The sequence below is a fragment of the Mastomys coucha genome, unplaced genomic scaffold (assembly GCF_008632895.1).
Source record: "Mastomys coucha isolate ucsf_1 unplaced genomic scaffold, UCSF_Mcou_1 pScaffold14, whole genome shotgun sequence".
In the NCBI taxonomy this organism is placed as follows: Eukaryota; Metazoa; Chordata; class Mammalia; order Rodentia; family Muridae; genus Mastomys; species Mastomys coucha.
Window position 1 is genome coordinate 123657928 of NW_022196896.1, and position 17958 is coordinate 123675885.

A 17958-nucleotide genomic window follows, 5' to 3' on the forward strand; every position below is an offset into this window, starting at 1 on the left:
TTTTTTTGTCCCTGAGAATTCCAGGCCCTGGTCAGTCTGGAAAAAAGAACGTCATTTGGGAAACTATTCTTATAAATTGTGCCTTGATCATTGACTTTGTAAAAGGAACATTGCAGAGGAAAAGCAAAGGGCGATGGATGAAAGTACAGGGGGCCAAGGAAGGTTTATTCCTACCCCGAAGAGGAAAAGCCCTCTTAATACTGTCTAAGTACTCCTAACAGAGCATCTCCTCAGACACAAAGCTCATCCAGTCACCCACTACCTGACTGACACCCTTTCATACCAAAGGTGTGAAAAAGCCTGTGTCACTGCTAACAGGGCTTCATAGGGGAACCTACAGGGCTTTTTATTTTTTGTTTTTTGTTTTTTTTGTTTTGTTTTTTGTGTGTGTGTGTGTATGTTACATTTTATTTTTATTAGATATTTTCCTTATTTACATTTCAAATGATATCCCTTTTCCCGGTTTCCCCTCTGAACACAAAACAAAACAAAACAAAACCAAAATACCAAAAAACCAAACCAAACCAACCAAAACCTATTCCCTCCCTCGGCAGGGGTTCTTAAGCGAGCAACTCCCTAACTTAACTAATGGGCTTTATGTTGTATCGTCTTTAATACTCATTTTCTTCTTTTCTAGATTAGTTTTAATTTTTCTTGCAGCATTTATTTACAAGACATGCGTTTTTTTTTTTTTTTTAAGTACTGCATACCGGTAACTTTGAAAAACTAACTGTGAGTAAGCTGCGCCACCTACCGGGCATCGTCTAAATTACACCGGAGGGTCTATGGAAGGGAGATGGAGACTTGAAGATACAGATCTTTAAGATTCTGGAGCTCATACACATATTCAAACCCACCCTTTCCCTTCTTCCTGAATGAGTACTTCTCCACTATGTATTTCTTTGGTATGTTTCTGTGATCTCAGAAAATGATGAGCTCAACTTTTACTTAAGAGTTTTCTTAGCGTCTTGTAGACTTAGATCTTTTTTTTTTTTTGAAAGCCCAACTTCTTAAACTAACTGAGCTGCACGTTGGGAATGAAGACTAAAGACAACAGTAAAAGATTTCCAACTGTACAAAAGCAAACTTTGGGAGGGAACTCAAACATGGAATGGGTCCAGGTGTTTCTAGCAGGGTCAGGGTCTGCCCCACTGCATCTGCAGCTTCATTGCTGTTTTGGTTTTGAACATAGATGAACACTTTGTTCTCTGAATGCTACGACATTATCCAGTGCTGACAAACACTGCCCTAAGCACCCAGCCTCAGATCTGAGACTGTTGTGTGTTAGAATTTGCAGGGTATTTACTAGAAGCATGGAGTTTTCTGTTCTTACATAAGTTGAAGGACTAATTTTTAAAAATTTGATAAATATTTTTACCATTATTCTTCAGGTATCAAGTTTTAGAATTTGAATTATGTTAGACCTTTCTGATTTTAAAATTTCTTTGTTTCAGTTGCTGACTTGAATTTTATTAGAAAACGGTTGCTGAGTTTTGACTTGTGATTAAGACAGAATTTCCAATAATTCTGAAATAGCCCTAAAACATATTTTTGCCATTTTGAACTTTTGCTTTCATATAAAACAATAAACTCAAAGTGTCAATCATCTCAGAAAAAAATTTAAGGTGTCATATACATGGGTACACGAATTTTTCAGTTCTTCTCCCTCCCTCCCTCCCTCCCTCCCTCCCTTCCTTGATGCCAGGTCTCACCACGTAAACCTGGCTCCCCTAGATCTCACTATTTAGATCATGCTAGTTTGAACTAACAAACATTCAGTTGTCTCTGCTTCCCGTGTGCTGAGATTAAAGGAGAATACCAGCTTCACTAAGGCTGAAAAGTTTTTATGTAAAACTAAAGGCTCATATGCATCTTATTGGTAAGAATATTTGCTTTCATATTTAATACACAGCAAAATTATCTGCATACTAAAAAATTGTTTTATAATTAATTTCTTTATGAGTTACCATCAGTAAGTGTTTGGTCTGTGTATCTTTTTTATGTAATTTCCAGCCCAGAGTACCATAAAAAACTTGGAGTGTGGGGTGTGGAACTGAGACCTAATTGGAAAACCTTTAAGAAGCCCTGTACTTGATGCCATCAAGATGTGTGAGCAGGTTGGATAGAAAGATGGAAAAAGCCAAGATTTGGAGTAGAGGTGCAAATACAGCCTTGAGATGCGACCTTGGAGGGATTAAGGTCAGGATTTATAGTCTCCAACTACAATTTTTGAGTAGGCACAAAATTGGAACCACAGTTCTAGGGTGGAAGCGTGGCATTGTGGGAAGAATTTCCTAGGACCTCTTAGAATAACAAATCTGTATTTATTTTAGTCTGATGTATTTATTTATGAGACGAATACGGAAGTTTACTGAGAACAGGGTACGATGAAAAGAAAAGCTGGGCAGTAGTGGCGCACGCCTTTAATCCCAGCACTTCGAAGGCAGAGGCAGGCAGATTTCTGAGTTCGAGGCCGAGGCCATCCTGGTCTACAGACTGAGTTCTAGGACAGCCAGGGCTATACAGAGAAACACTGTCTTGAAAAACCAAAAGAGAGAGAAAGAGAGAGAGAGAAAGAGAGAGAGAGAGAGAAAGAGAGAGAGAGAGAGAGAGAGAGAGAGAGAGAGGGGAGATGAACTTTAGTCCAATATTTGAAATTATGGCTTATACCCTGTAATAAGTGGTTTATTTGTTAACTTAACCCACATAGAACACCTATCAGGAAAATATGATTTCCTATGATAGGAAAATATGATTTCCTATGACTCAATGGTAGCTCACGGCTTTTCCTCCGCCTCTTCACTGTGCCTGGATCTTTTGGGCATGCTCGTAGCTCCAAACCACGTCTACATTGCTCAAGCCTTTGATTACAGGAGGTGTTGAATTATAGGGTTTTTTTTTTTAATGCATTAGATGGCTCTTTCAAAATTTTTGAATCATTCGAAAAGATAAATAGGAAGGTAGTTCTTAGAAATGTCTATTCAGGGAGTTTATGCCTTTCCCTCAGGGATGACAGAGGTGACCATGGTTCACATAGGAAGGGAAAAAAGCAAAAACAAAAACAGAAAACCAAGCCAAGAAACGGCCAATCAGAAGGACAGATCCATCCACGACTAGGCTGTGTCTCCTGGACAGCTGCATCGGAGGAATGTTTCCCTCGGCTGACCATGAACTCTAGACCGCTCTTGCTTCATTCACAGTCTGCTGCTGCAGCCTCTGTCCTTTGCCAGGGACTTTCACCATGGTTTGGTCCTTGGCATTTTCTTTTTGTAATCTTTGCACCTATGTTGGGTCTGGGTGGCCTCATATATACAACACCATCTACCTGTTTGCACGGCTAACTGAACAGAATCTCACTCTAGATCTCTCTCAGAGTTGCAGCAACATCACCACCACCTTTTCACTAGTGTCATATTTAAGGTGACAAATAGAAATCTCATGTATCTATAGAAATCAGCTGAACAGTTTCCTCCCACAGTCCAGCCGAGGCCATTCTTTGTCACTGGCTTTCCTCTGATGAATTTCAGCAGTAGGCCCAACAGCTGTGTGTTTTTCTGGTAACTGATAGTTAATGTGGGATTGTGACATACATTCTTCATTGTGAGATTGTGGGCTGCAAAGCTAGCCTGACCTTTTGAGCCCACGCTGTTCCATTTTTCTGCTCTGCCCACGTGAAGTTGTTTAATGTGATAGATTTGGAGAGTACGTGGAAATGTAGCTTAGGGGCAGAGGACTTGGCTAACAGGCACGAGGCCCCGGAACTAGAAGATAACAGAGCATGGTTTCAATTTGTGACTCACTTTGCTTTGATGAAAGAAAATACAAACGGATGAGCCTCAGTTGCAAGAGATATTTAAGATACACAAATGAAACGATCCAATTCCATGCATTAAATTTCGCTTCCTCTTCTAAAGAAACTCTCTTCTCACCGTGGGCCATGACATGGTCAAAGTAACTCCCACCCTGCAGCATGAAGAACAGCACTGATTTTGGAAAAGTCTAGAATTTTAAGCAAACAGTGTCTTCTCTCTCGAAGCATCCAAATCCTCATGTGTATGCCACGCCTCCCAATCCTGCCACGCCTCCCAATCTTACACACACACACACCCACATTCGGCTGTCATAGGATGCAACAAATAATGGTTTCTTTTGTATAACACACAAGGATTGCCCTCATTTGTTTTGAGCCTGTTTGGAAATTCAGCCATATCTTTGAGATAGTCTAATCTGCTGTTGCTGATGGGCTAGAAACAATCTACTTTTTAAACATGTGATAAATTATATCTGTCTGTTATTCCTCTTCTTTTGTACCTCCATCTTTTCTCTGCTTGATTCTTGTACCCCATGACAGTATTCACATTTAAACTGGTATAGGACAACTTGAATTTTATGACAAAAACAGCTCTGCCCTCCTACCGCCTGCCATCTCGGCTTCGCTGATGCTCTCTGTCTAATCACACAAGACTTGGTTAGTATCAATCTAACTGCTAGAGAAGGCCATCCAGAGACTCCCCCACTGGGGGATCCATTCCATATGCAGCCTCCAAACCCAGACACTATTGCTGATGCCAAGAATTGCTTGCTGACAGGAGCCTGGTATAGCTGTTCCCTGAGAGGCTCTGCTAGAACCTGACCAATACAGATGTGGATACTTGCAGCCAACCATCAGAGTGAGCAGGGTGACCGCAATGAAGGAGTTAGGGGAAGAACTGAAGGAGCTGGAGGGGTTTGCATAGGGGGAACAACAATATCAACCAACCAGACACCCCAGAGCTCCCAGGGACTAAACCACCAAAGAATACACATGGAGGGACCCAGGGCTCCAGCTGCAAATGTAGCAGAGGATGGCCTTGTCTGGCATTAAAGGGAGGAGAGGCCCTTGGTCCTATGAAGGCTTGATGCTCCAGTGTAGGGGAATGCTAGGGCAGAAGTGGGTAGGTGGGTGGGGAAGCACCCTTGTGGAGGAAATGGGGGATGTAGGATTTTCAGAGGGGAAACAGGGAGGGGGATAACATCTGAAATGTAAACAAACAAAATTGAAACATGGAATAAAGCTCGATTATGTAAATTCTCTTTGAATATCTCACAGAGCGAGGAAGACAACGGAGACAAGTGAAGGGGAAGTCTAGCAGGAATTAGCTTAACAAGGGCATCACTCCTATCTAAAACAGCTGAGATATGAGCAGAATGCTCAACAGGCTCATGGAGTTGCGAGCCTCTCAACAAGATGGTATTTGATGGGAGTTGGTACTTCTGAGAGTGGTTGGCCTGCACAAAGAAGGCTCCATGAGTCAGGGGAGTTGAAGGTGGTCGGTTAGGAAGGTGAATGGGGCTAGGAGAAGACTGGCTATGGGCAAGAGGACATTATGAAATTCTCAAATAATTAATAGAAAATCCTGGTAAATAAAGTTCTAAGGTAGAACCTTAGAACTTACTGGATGATCCTGGAGGCAAGCGTACTGGGTCAAAGGCTCACAAGGACCGAATAGGAATCTCCAGCACTTTTTTTCTTGTACATAACTGAAAGCAAATTGCAGAGCATAGAAAAGATAGAAAGACTTAAGGAGAATCTAGGTAAAGAAATGAAACAGGCGTTAATATGACTTTGATTAGTATGTTCAGAGGAAAGGCCGGATTGATAATCGCACTGTAAACAAGAGGCTGTAGACTAGAGTTAAATGGGAAACAGAGTTGAAACGGAAGGTTTAAATGAAGAACTTTGAGGAGCAAATAAGCTATTAACTACAGCTTGGAAGTGAGCCAAAGACACATGGCTCTCAGAGGAGGCTGCTCTTTTGGATTTTCTTGTTTCTGTGGATAAGTTAGCTTCTTAGTGTCTTAGAAAAGAGACTGCTCAAAATATTCCATAAAGAAATAGTGGCCGAAATCGAAGATTCTGTAACCAATTTAAAAACCAGAAAGTAGTGAGGAAAGATAAAGAGGTCACTCACTAAACAGTGCTATATAACGGGAGAAGAAATGATTCGAGGTCACATGTGTGAAGATCCAGGAAAGAAAGAATTATAAGAGAATGTGGTAAAAATCTAGTTAAGAGTGGAGTGTATATAGTTTTAAGCATATGAAAAGATATTAACAACATCTCATAGGTTTATAATCTGTATATAACTAAAATACATGGCATTATGAACATAGTGCATAAGGCATGGTTAGATTAAATGCCAGATTATCCATGAAATAGTATATATCCTCTTAGAAAACACATGCACTCTTTTTCTATTAGGCTTTACCAATTTAAACCCTGTGTAACAGTCTTTTAGATAGGCCGTAAAATAACACAATAGAACTAATATGTTGAAAGGAAGAAAATGAAGAGAAATATTAGGAAGCATTTACTCCACTGTACAACGTAGAAGACATTGATCACTTTGCCCAAAGGCAGTCTGGGTAATGTCGAGTGAGTTCAGTAAGCGCCAATCCATTAATGTGAGTTAATAGTTGAGAACAGTATTCATAGACCGGGCTTTTAAAAAGTTTTACAGTGAAGGAGATGAGATGAGGAGAGTGCAATAACTGAAGAATGTCTCGTATGTTTATAGTTAATGTCGTCACAGATGTGATTGAATTTTAAAATGTGATTATCATTTTGCTTTCTGTGTTCCTCTTCTGTATCTTTGTCTTGTCTGGGAATGCATCGCCTTCCTTCCTGAACCTGCAATCTTGTCTTATTTTCTGACACGATTTCCCCTGGGCTTTGCTACTTTTGTGGTTGCCTTGCCTGCTTCTTTCTCTTCAGACCCTCAAAGCTCAAGGCAAAGATGGCTCCCTTAACACCTTTAGCAACTATCATAGCTGAATACATTTACCACCTACAATATTATCCCTTAATGCCTTTATCAACTATCATAGCTGATATTATACAGCTACAATATTATAACATATGCATTGAATATATATGATACATATGAATATATAGGAATACATATGAATATATATGAATATATATATATATAATATATATATTTCCTTTCTAGCTCTAACCTTGACCACCCTACAAAGGCATGCTAATCACACTGCCAACCACAATAATACATCAGTTCAATGCAAACTTCATATTATATACTCATTTGATCCGCTCTTATTTCAGTGAATTATTAGAATTTTACCTCACCAATCATTCCAGGAAACTCCCAAGTTATCCATGTAAACTAAATATCCGCGTTTCTTGGGTTCATACAATGAAATCTAATCTCTGTTGAGAAGGAATTCGGAGGTAGGATTCCTGAAAGATTAGGTCCCAAGAGTGACCCCTCAAGAAGGAGATTAGGGTGTGTCAAGCTGCCAAGACTCTTCCTGTCCTTGTGAAGACACAGTGAGAAGATAGTCCTGAAACCAGCAGGAAGTGAGGCCTCAGCAGGCACTGAATCCACTGATGACTTGCTTCAGCATTTAGTAGCGCCCCCGTAACAACCCCCCCCCCCCCGGCACTGTGAGAAATACTTGTCAGTTGCTTGTAAGGTGCCAGTTGGCAGGATTAGGTAAAATGGTTTGCCATTCTATCAACCATCGAATCCTGCTGATTCTTGTACTGAAACATGTTTGTTGAGTGTTCTGCCCAATCAGGGCTACGATGGCCTGTGGCCTTGGCTTTTCCCACCGGACTTCTCTCTTCCTCTAAGTCACTGGCAGCGAGCCAGTGAGAATACACTTGAGACTAGCCCACCACCTGGGGGTTTTCTGAGTTTCTGTTTTAGTCAAGAGAACTCCCTAAAGCCACTGTTGTTATCCGGGGTCCCAGCGTGGCTGCCTCTTGCTTATTTTCTAGACTCACATCCTTCCTTTCTTCTCTGTTCTACCCCTTAGGCTCTGGCTTTAGCCACAGAAGAGAATTTTAAATTTCTGAAATGCAACATACCCTTTTTTTTTCTTATTCCCCCTCTCCCTCTCTTCCTCCCTTCCATTTCTTCCTTTTTTCCCTTTCTCTCTCTCCTCTCCTCTTCTCTTCTCTCTCTCTCTCTCTCTCTCTCTCTCTCTCTCTCTCTCTCTCTAAATACAGCTTAGAGTTCTCATATATCTTGGTTTTGGGTTTTGGTCTGCATAATATATGCTTCTCATAACTTTCTGTCTGGCTAGCTTTTACTCAACTCTTGGATCTCAGCTGAAATGTTACATTTCCCCCTACACACACACACACACACGCACACACACACACACACTACACACTACACACTTACACACACACCAACATACACACAACCACACACACAGTACACACTTATACACACACCAGCATACACACAACCACGCACACCACACACACACAGACAACACACACACACTCAGACACATACACAACCATACACACAAATGCAGGGACATTAATTATGTCTTCGTAACTCTTCCTAATGTATATAAACTTCTCACCCTTTCCCAGTTGTTAGCCTAGTTCTCAGTGTCTCCCAGTTTCTAATCATTCCTTACTCTCTCTGCTTTTTTTTCTTCCAACATGATGTTGTTATTGATTATCTGGATGTTTCCATTTTGTGTTACTCATATACTCACTGGAGCATGGTCAAACTCCCAGTAGCCAGCCCCTGAAAGAAACCTTGCTTTTCATTTTGCTAATGAACTAATTTCATTATCGAGTTCTGTACTATGATGCTGCTAAGATTTCTCAGCAGAGGGTGCTGGAGGAACACTGTAAGGGAAGGGAGGCTCTTGCTCTATTCAGTCCCCGCAAGGTAGGCCAGGAGTGTGGGTATGTGACCATCTGAAAAGTACTTAGTTCCAGCCATGCATGCGCTAGCATATGCTGTCCCTCTGGGACCCTGCAGTTTGAGCAGAGTCTGTGGTCGCCCTCCTGTGATCCTCGCCATATGGATGAACTTGTGCAGGTCTCCTGTACACTCTGATGCCATCTTTTCCTGCCTACATCCTCTTCCCCAAGGTTTGTCTCCTTTAAAGCATGTCTGACAAAGGCTTTGTGACAAGGGCTTCTCATGTTCCAGATCTTTCAGCCACACAAGAATTCTCCCATCTATGGTATAACTATGCACCAACTATCCACTGAAGGTTTCCTGCCTTGGGGGAGGGGGGCAAAAGGTTGCTTCCTATTAGCAGTGAGGTTCTAAAGTGCTCTAACCTGGCAGACCAGTGAGTTACAGGCTGTCCAGTTGATTAATTTCATCTTTTCCTCAAACCCCAGCTTTGGAGAGGGGACAACAGACCCCTTCTGAGTTTGTCCTTTGTGGGATACACCTTCTTTGAAAAACTTCTCAGTCTTCTTATATCCTATAGTTCTTCTTGGATGCCCATTTAACAGCTCTATGGAAGAGAACTATGTGGTTGTTCTTCGTGCTGCCAACAGACAGTCGCGACTCTCCTCTCCCTCTGTAGCTTTATTTGTAATACTGATCACAATTACACATTGATTTGTGGATTTGTTTTCTTACATTGGCCTCTTCGATGGAACTATACTCACAAACAGGGCAGGTGTCCTGTCTGCTTTGCTTTCTTCTGGGTGCTTACATAATGTGTGGCATATAAAAAGTAGCTAGTAAGTACTTGTTGCATGAATGACTTCCGAGTGGGTGAGTTCATTTTCTGCTAATTTATTCGGTTATGTCCATGGTACGCTTCATTAACCCATCTCAAGCCTTGCTATCTGTTTTGCAGATCAGCTATAATGTGATCTGGAATGGGCAGCGCTACAGCGCATATGATTTGGGCTCCTTAAAATTGAAGCAAAGTTATAGTTTTATACTTTAGTTACATCAAAGGCTAACACAGCCACGATATTCACAACCACACTTCTCAGATCAGCTTTTCCTTACCCGTGTATTCATCACAAGGTACGCATCCCTCCCTCCTACACAGAAGACTAGAATCAGATAAAAGTATTTTTAAATGTAACTAAAATTCCTACTACAGTTTATAATTTTCACATACCTGCCACTGAAGGCTTCATACCTTCAAATGCCAAAAGTTTGGTTGGTAATAAAATTAAGTAGGTAAGGAAATGAAGAATAGCGGGAATTATGGTAAACTGTGTAGCATGCTCTTCTTCTGAATGCACTTAATTCAAAGAGTCCACAAGAGCCAAAACCAGCACCCACGCCCTGACCTAGAAACCCAGATGGAAAATACCGGGATCCTCTGAATCTCAGCGATCAAAGATCTTAAAACAAGACATGAGTGATTTGGCCATGCTTCTTATTTTTTTTTTTTTGTTGTTGAAGAAGAGTATTAAAAACAAATATCTACTACAAGCCTTATTTTATAAGAGGAGACAGAAATTATCAATGCAGGGCCAGACAGACGACTTCGAGGCTACAGTCTCCAGAGGTCAATGGGCAAGGTTAATTAGTTGGTTTCCTTCCTTCCTTCCTTCCTTCCTTCCTTCCTTCCTTCCTTCCTCCCTTCTTCCCTTCCTTCCTTTCTTTTTTCTTTTTTTTTGTTTTGTTCATTGTCTATTGACTTTAGTTTGGAAGACACTTGATTGTGATATTTACTCAATTTACAAATTAGAATTTCCTAAAAAACATTTAAAACAAAAAAGAAAAACCTATTAAATTTCTAGGGCACACTCCTGCCTACTCAGGAGGGAAGGGGAAAGGACGCCTTCAGGCCTCTGAAACACGAATGCACATGTTTCCACAAATCAGAAACCATGTTCAATGTTTCCACAATGTTTTCCAGATTGAAAACTTCTTGACTGTTTTACTTTAATACTCAAGAAAATAGAAACCAAGTAGAGAGAGCAATTTCTCATCCTGTTTACAGGAAATCCTACTTTCCTGCACTGGAGGGAGACAAAGTTTCTCAGAGGAGCTGTACGGTTGACTTTCCTATGAAAGGCAGAGCACTGGACAGTGTTCCACAAGTAAGTGGCTCATAATGCAGGAATAGAAACGCTCACAGAAGAGAACATAAATTGTAATAATTCAACAGGAGATCATCTTTCACTTTCACAGTGCACCGGTTTCCTTACTGGCTTTTTATTTTCAGGAAGAACTTAAGTTTGTTTCTACTTGCACAGAAGTGCATGTGTAAACACACACACATACACACACACACACACCATGAACACACACATAAGAATGCAAAATAAAGGCAGAGGGAAAAAATAAGATTGTGTCATGAATGAGGTAAATAGCCCAAATTCTTGTTTTGAACCCTGATTAGAGGTGGGTCATGAATACCCTTGGAGTGAAGCCAAGAGATCCACCAGGCTGTGGGATGCAGAGTGCATCCTTTGTTGAATGGGAGAGCTTATGTGCTCCTTATGACAGCGAGTCTATTTAGCTCCTGACAGCTGTTGAAAGTATTTCATGAGAAGTTGAAAAGTAGGAGCTCTCCATGAAATCTCTGTTGTCGTTTTTAAGCATTCATGCCATTGCTTAACAAAATCAGACACCGGATTAATTCTAATGGAGAAAACATACACGATAGCAAAATGTGAACCGTGTTTTAGACTCATCTAAAGAAGATCTGTCTAAGCACGCATCAGCCCATCCAGCCTAGACTCGCTCAGTCACAGACATCTGAGAGGAGGACTACCTTACCATAGGGTTGGGGTTATTCCCTATGAGATCCCAGCCTCTCCCTAGAGTTAGACATTACTGTTCTCACGAAATCTGGAAAGCAGAATAGATATTCCAGACTTGACCAGCTCTTTGCCTCAAAGGCCTCGAAAGTACGGAGTTCTGTGGTTGACTATCCACACTGCGGCCCGAAGAACTATGTTTTAACCATCTACATCTAACACTACTAGAAACTTCGTTTTGTTCTCATTTTCTTTGTAGTGATAAGGAGATCTTCATGCAGGATCAAAACCAAAGTAAACAAGGAGAAAGATATCCCTTGATTTATGCAGCAGAAGAGAGCATAAGTCATACTTCTCTGACTTTTGAAAGAAGAATGATTCCTGGACAGTCAAATGGGAAAGTACTGTTTCCAGTGTCCTGCAAAACAATGTCTTGAAGGGTAATCCTTGGACATGGGATAGTCTGAGGAGGTTTTACTTCCCAAAGTATTTCATTCTTACCCATATCAGCTGTTCCACACCCCCTCACACTTTACCTTTCTGTGTTTGTAATAGAGGAGAAAGCCATCATGCTTCAACACGAACCACCTTTTCCTCCAGCCCTTCACAAAGCCCGAGTGAGTCCTCTTATGCAGGTAACCACGGCAGGTGGGCCACGGGGTATTGGGACAGCGGCTGATGTCGGATGCCACCACCATAGTCAAGATGTCTGGACCTACAGGCATGAATTTGGGAAAGTTCAGCGGCTGGACATTCTATAATCTTCTGGAGGGGCAGAGACTATGCAGAAGTAATGATTGGAAAAACAGTTCTGGTTCTAAAACCAGAGAAACAGAATGCAAACCCGTGGGTTTATGAAGAAAATAAGAACTGAACAGTTAGCTCTCTGTTGACTCATATGTCAGTGGTGAAACTTACCTGGGACCCAGGTTTCCTGAACTGTATAAAACTCCTTCATCCTAACCACAATGGTTCTGATAACAGAGTCTGTGCAACTTCACTAGTTATCGATTCAAGCCAATTCCTTAAACATCTCGATTTACTTCCTAAGAAGCATGCGGAGGTATGCGTCACTCTTCTATTTTGCTTTTATCTGCAACAATCAGCTTCCTTGATCTAAGTCCCTACTTATACCTTTTGCTGAAACTGTCCCTTATCAAAATCCTTGAGTTGAGAGAAAGGGGGTCTGGGAGGTGCCTGACCCTTTTCTTCTTCCAGGTTATGTCAGGACTTTACCGGAGCTTCCAGTTACTGTCTTCCTTGGGAATGTCTTCTTTGCTGGACTCCCATGACACAGGGCGGCTACAGAGTACAGCTTGTGGACATTGTCTCTGTCCCTGTTAATCCGAGGTCGCTGCCTACCCACAGTGTTTTTTTGCTACCAGCGCAGACACCACACACTTACCTTTTGATGCCTTAAGACAGCTCTCTGAATGCCATGCAGACGGACAGCAACCCTGACACGCTTTGAAGACTGCAAATGGGGTATGACTTCATTTACAATTCCTCTGAGAGAGAGGCCACATCCCTAAAGGAGGACATTTGGCCTTGGTGGCGCTGACTTCATCATGATGTCTGACATTGAGATTACCGATCTGTTTAGAACTGTCTATGGAAATGGGGGTCAGCAAGGAGACTCATCTTCTATAACTGACAAGCTCCAACCCAAGGGATCATTCCTGGCTGAGCCACATGGCCCTGAAAATAAAGATTTGTCCCAGAAAGGCTGACACAGTCTTAACTTTGGCAGCGCTCAAAGTACCTTGGTAATTAAATAACTCTCAGTATGTCAAGATAATTCTTCATTGCCATGTAAATACATTTTAATTTATTGAACTGCCCTTAAGCTCCTGTCAAAAACACATCCAGAAAAATTAAAAGAAATGCTCCAGATTGACCGGCAACCCACAGATGTCTTTGTCTTTGGACTACAGTCCCCAAAGAACTGCAGTCCTGGACTAATGTGCGCAGTTGACACATCTGCCAATTTATTTATGGACTGTAGCAGCGGGCTGCCCCCGAGGTCATTTTCCTCTTGCTTACATAGACTGCATGCTAGTTTCTCTGATACCGATCAGACTAAGCTTGCGCTTCAGCCTGGTCATAAACATAACATGGTGCACCATGAAAAATTCTCTCTGGGGCGAGGATGCAGCTGGCTCTGCTGCTGCATGGTTTCATCATGTTAGAGGAACGTTGCTCGTACCCAGAGTGAGGACATGAGCCTGATGCATGGGGAGTTGCTGAGCTCCAAACAGCTGTCGGGAGACAGGGGTTTTATATTCTTCACCACATGCTACTCAGGGCCCAGAGGACTCAGGCTTGACATTCACAGAAGAACTTGAATGAGAGTTTTAGACTTTTGATATCACATTTTACATAATATCTGTAGCCATTGTACTTTATGCATTAAGGGAACTAAAAATTCAAGGGTCAACATTTAAAACCCCCTGTGGTGCTTATTCACCTACTCAGCCTACAATCAGGAAATGTCTTGATTTGATACTTAACAAACTAACAAACAGCAGTCAGTGGTTCCCCAAACTCTGTGCCTTCATCCGGCATGAGCCTTGGCATTCTGTATTTGTAGAAAGTTCTCAGGTGATGTTCAAATACAATTTCAGTTGCAAGTCTCCAGGCTCTCCTGTTTCCAGGAGGCCCTGCGGCTTGGCCCTTGCCACTGACTATAGTATTTCTTCCTTTCTTTGACCATGGTTTAGTTTCCTTTGACCAAAATTATTTTTAACTCTAACGTATCTCCTAAAAAGAAAGAAAGAAAGAAAGAAAGAAAGAAAGAAAGAAAGAAAGAAAGAAAGAGAGAAAACAAAACGATTAGTTCCTTCCCTCCACATTACACCTGTTCATCAATTTCCTGACCCTAGGAATGGATGTGCATAGCCATTGCCTTTATCTACTGGGCACTATGCTTGCTTTGAGTAGTACATGGGATGAAGGAAGCAGATAGGTGACTGTCTACAGCCTGCAGTGAAAGAGTCAGGAAAAATGTCAGTTTCATAAGATAAAGGAGTTTTGAAACCCCCTCGTTACCCACCCCAGCTCTTTAGTGACAAGAGTCCTTCAAAACAAAAGCTCCCCAGAAAATCTCTTCTTTCTTCACATGTTGGCCCATGTTTGGAAGTGCAGTATTCGGTGAGGTTATTGACAGCTACAGGGGAACAGAAAAATAATTTCTTTTTCTAATTCACACTCTCTCCTTGGATCGCTGTCTTATTATGCCACCAATCTTAAACTGTGTCAGAGTCGCACCTCCGCTGTCAGACAAACTCTACCACCCTGGCAAGTGACAAGGAGAAATGTGCAAGATGTGTTCTGTCCCTGAGGGCGCATGCCAGGGGCTGCAGCTGAGAACCTAGCCCCCAGGGGAACTAGTGTGTTTGATTTTCCTAAAGCCTGTACTTAGTGAAGAAAGGTCCCCATAGAGCAAACGCATGCGTGCTCATTGAGCTTCCGTGTGTTCCTTTACTATCTATATTGGTGATTAAATGTCACCAACCTATCCTGTGTGATGAAATCTCTTCGAGTCTGCCAACTATCAGCCTTCTGAAGAGCCAAAATCATTGTATGAGGGCAACCTAATTCAATGAAGACTCAGCAGAGTGTGGGGCTTAATCCTAGCACCTATGGATGACTGAAGGTCAAGTAAAGGGATCCCAGATTGAAGGCTGCCCTGGCCTGTTATAATGAGACCTTGTCTCCAAAAGCAGGGAATCATACAGAGGCCCAAAGGGGCACGACGTACAGCGTCGCCGTTTTAGATACGGTACCGAGTGCCTTTCAAAAATCAGTTTTGTCTGGGTCAAGGTCGATCAGGTATGTCCTACAGAACCACTGACCCAGTTTGCTTTGCTCAACTTGCCTTCACCATCATTGCCTATGTATTTCAGAACAATGTTTTAGCCACAATTATGTATGGTAGGTTCCATCCATGGGGCACGCCTTGTTGCTGTCAAATCCAAGGGCAGCGTGCCCACCAAAAGGCTTCAATCATGCCCCAGGACGGTCTTTGGAGTTCTGATTCCTTGCTTTGCTGTTATTCTTTCTTCAAGTTCAGTAATTTATTTATTTTGTCTTTCAAGCTAGGTTTCACCAAATGGGCTTGATATGGATAGGCATGTTACCATACTATCCTGTGTATGTCTGTCTTCTTATTTTACGTTAAGTGATGTCATGCTGTTGTTTTTCTGTATGCCTGTCTCTCTCTTCATCCCCATTTTGTTTATTCCTGTCCTTTTGTTTTCAACTTGAAACCATTTTTAAAATACTCTACCTGTGATGCTTCAAAGTGAATAGAAACGCAGAGCCTGCGTGCATTACAACACAGGTTTACACATTCCCCTAGTGATAGTCCCCCAGGCTGACTCTAATTCCTTTCTACCACATAAAATACAAATGCCCTTGGATTTGTAAGTAGTTTTGGGGTTTATCTGTCTAGAAGTACAACTGTTAGGTCCTAAGATTTATTAGGTACTTCATTAGGAAGCACAGATTGCTCTCTAAACTTCCATATCCCAGTAAGTACACAGAGATTTTCATTTTCTTACTATTATGTCCCTGTCAAAAGCTGGTGTGACAATTATTATGTGACACTTTAAAATAATATGGAAACTAAAACATCATCCTGTTGACAATTTACATTGTTTTTGATTAGTGGCAAAGCTGGCCCATAATTTCTTTTACTCACATTGATTTCAACTTCAAAATTGAGATCTGATATGAATGAAGTCCACTTCTGTATGTAGAATAATATATACATCATTGTCAAAATTTTGATGAGTAGTTGAGTATTTTTTGAGCCTTCTAGTCCTTTACAGATTATTAATCTATTCTATGTTCCTAGAAAACACCGCATGCTTATATGTTACTATGTGTTTGGAATATACTTTTATGCCTGATACAAAACATTCTTTTGATATCTTGCCCTATTTAAAAATAATGTAGCCTTTAAAGACATTTGCTTTTCTGCATGTTCGCAGGTAAGTTTTCCAAACTACCCATTCATTTTAATTAAATTTTATTGTGATATTAAAAATTTTAGAGTGATTTTTGGGAGAATTAAGATCTCTCTATTTTTTAACCTATGAATGCATGAAAATAGTTTTTATTTCCAAGCACTTAGTCCTCTCTGTCACACAGGATTGAACCAGAAGCTTTAACACTGCACACAATATTCTACAGTGAGCTGTATATCAATCCTACATCTTGTATAGACCTTGAATCATATTTTTCCATAAAGTTTTTCATTCTTTGGTAGATTAATTCTAAACACTTCACATTTTTGTTGCTATTGATAGTCATGTGAAATTTTCCTCTTTCTTTTTCTTTCTTTCTTTCTTTTTGTTGATAGTACAGGTATATACTGCTAATTTTTAAAATGTTATGTTATTTTTGAGATTTCTTCATTAAAATATTATGTCATTTTTGAGATGACATCATCTCCCCCTTCCCTTTCATCTCTCCAACCCCTCCCATATACTCCTCTTTGCTCTCCTTTAAAGTCATGGCTTCATTTTCATTAATTCTTGCTGCGTGAATATATGCAGAACTTTCCCAGTCTCTGTGTGTATGTTTTTAAATTACCAGTTTGTATAGGAGATCTTGGTTTGATGAGTCCTCTTTTAGCTGTAAGTTTTGTTCCATTGTAGTCACAAAGTCTTCAGTAAGAATTATTCTATTTCTTCTTGGAATGTGTACAGCCGTTTCTCTTGCTTGTATTACATTGGCTTGGCCAGGACTTTTGCTATTATGATGAGCAGGGTTGTTATAAGTAGTACTGCTTTTGTCAATTGCAAAAGAAATATTTCCAAGGTTTCTCTGTTAACTATTTTTTGTTTATATGCATGTTCTTTTCTATTTTAGTTGTCTTGGATTTTGGTTATAATATGGTTTAGAATAAATGTTCTTCGAAATCTTATATGTTCAGAGATTGGTTGTCACCCTCTGGCTCTGTTGGGAGGTGGACAACCTTAGGAAGTAGGTCTCAATGCCAAGAAGTTAGTTCATTTCCTGGGACTGCAGGCCCTTTCCCCGCCCTCCCCCTTGTGTGTTGCTTTCAGGCTATGGGAGGGCGCTCATAATCCTTTAGCCCATGTTACGGACACAACAGATTACCTCCACAATTCAGAGCATCAAGATCAAATAACCATGGGCCAAAACCATGTATCATAATAAAGTCTGCTTGCTATCTAAAATATTTTGTCATAGCAATAAAAAGATACATAATCAGGTAGCCTTTATAAGGGATGAAATTGCTATTTTTTCTACATTTGGAACATTAAAATTAAACAGTTGCATTGAACTTTATTGAGGAATTCTTTGGCTCGATATACAACTAATAGAGTTAATAGGGACTTTAAAATGATTTCTTTGCACCTATTTACTATGTTTAAGGTGAAGCTATTCTGCTTTATATTTCTTTTTGGCAATGTGTTTTATCT

At 40.8% G+C, this 17958-nt stretch overlaps 1 protein-coding gene across 1 annotated transcript in view; it reads right to left on the bottom strand.

Annotated features, from left to right (window-relative positions):
- LOC116089332 overlaps positions 1-17958 on the bottom strand; it is a 119291-nt gene that overhangs the window by 41128 nt on the left and 60205 nt on the right. Inside the window, exon 8 of the mRNA XM_031368944.1 lies at positions 12040-12218. Coding sequence (XP_031224804.1) covers positions 12040-12218 — 179 coding nt within the window. The remainder of the gene's footprint in view (positions 1-12039; positions 12219-17958) is intronic.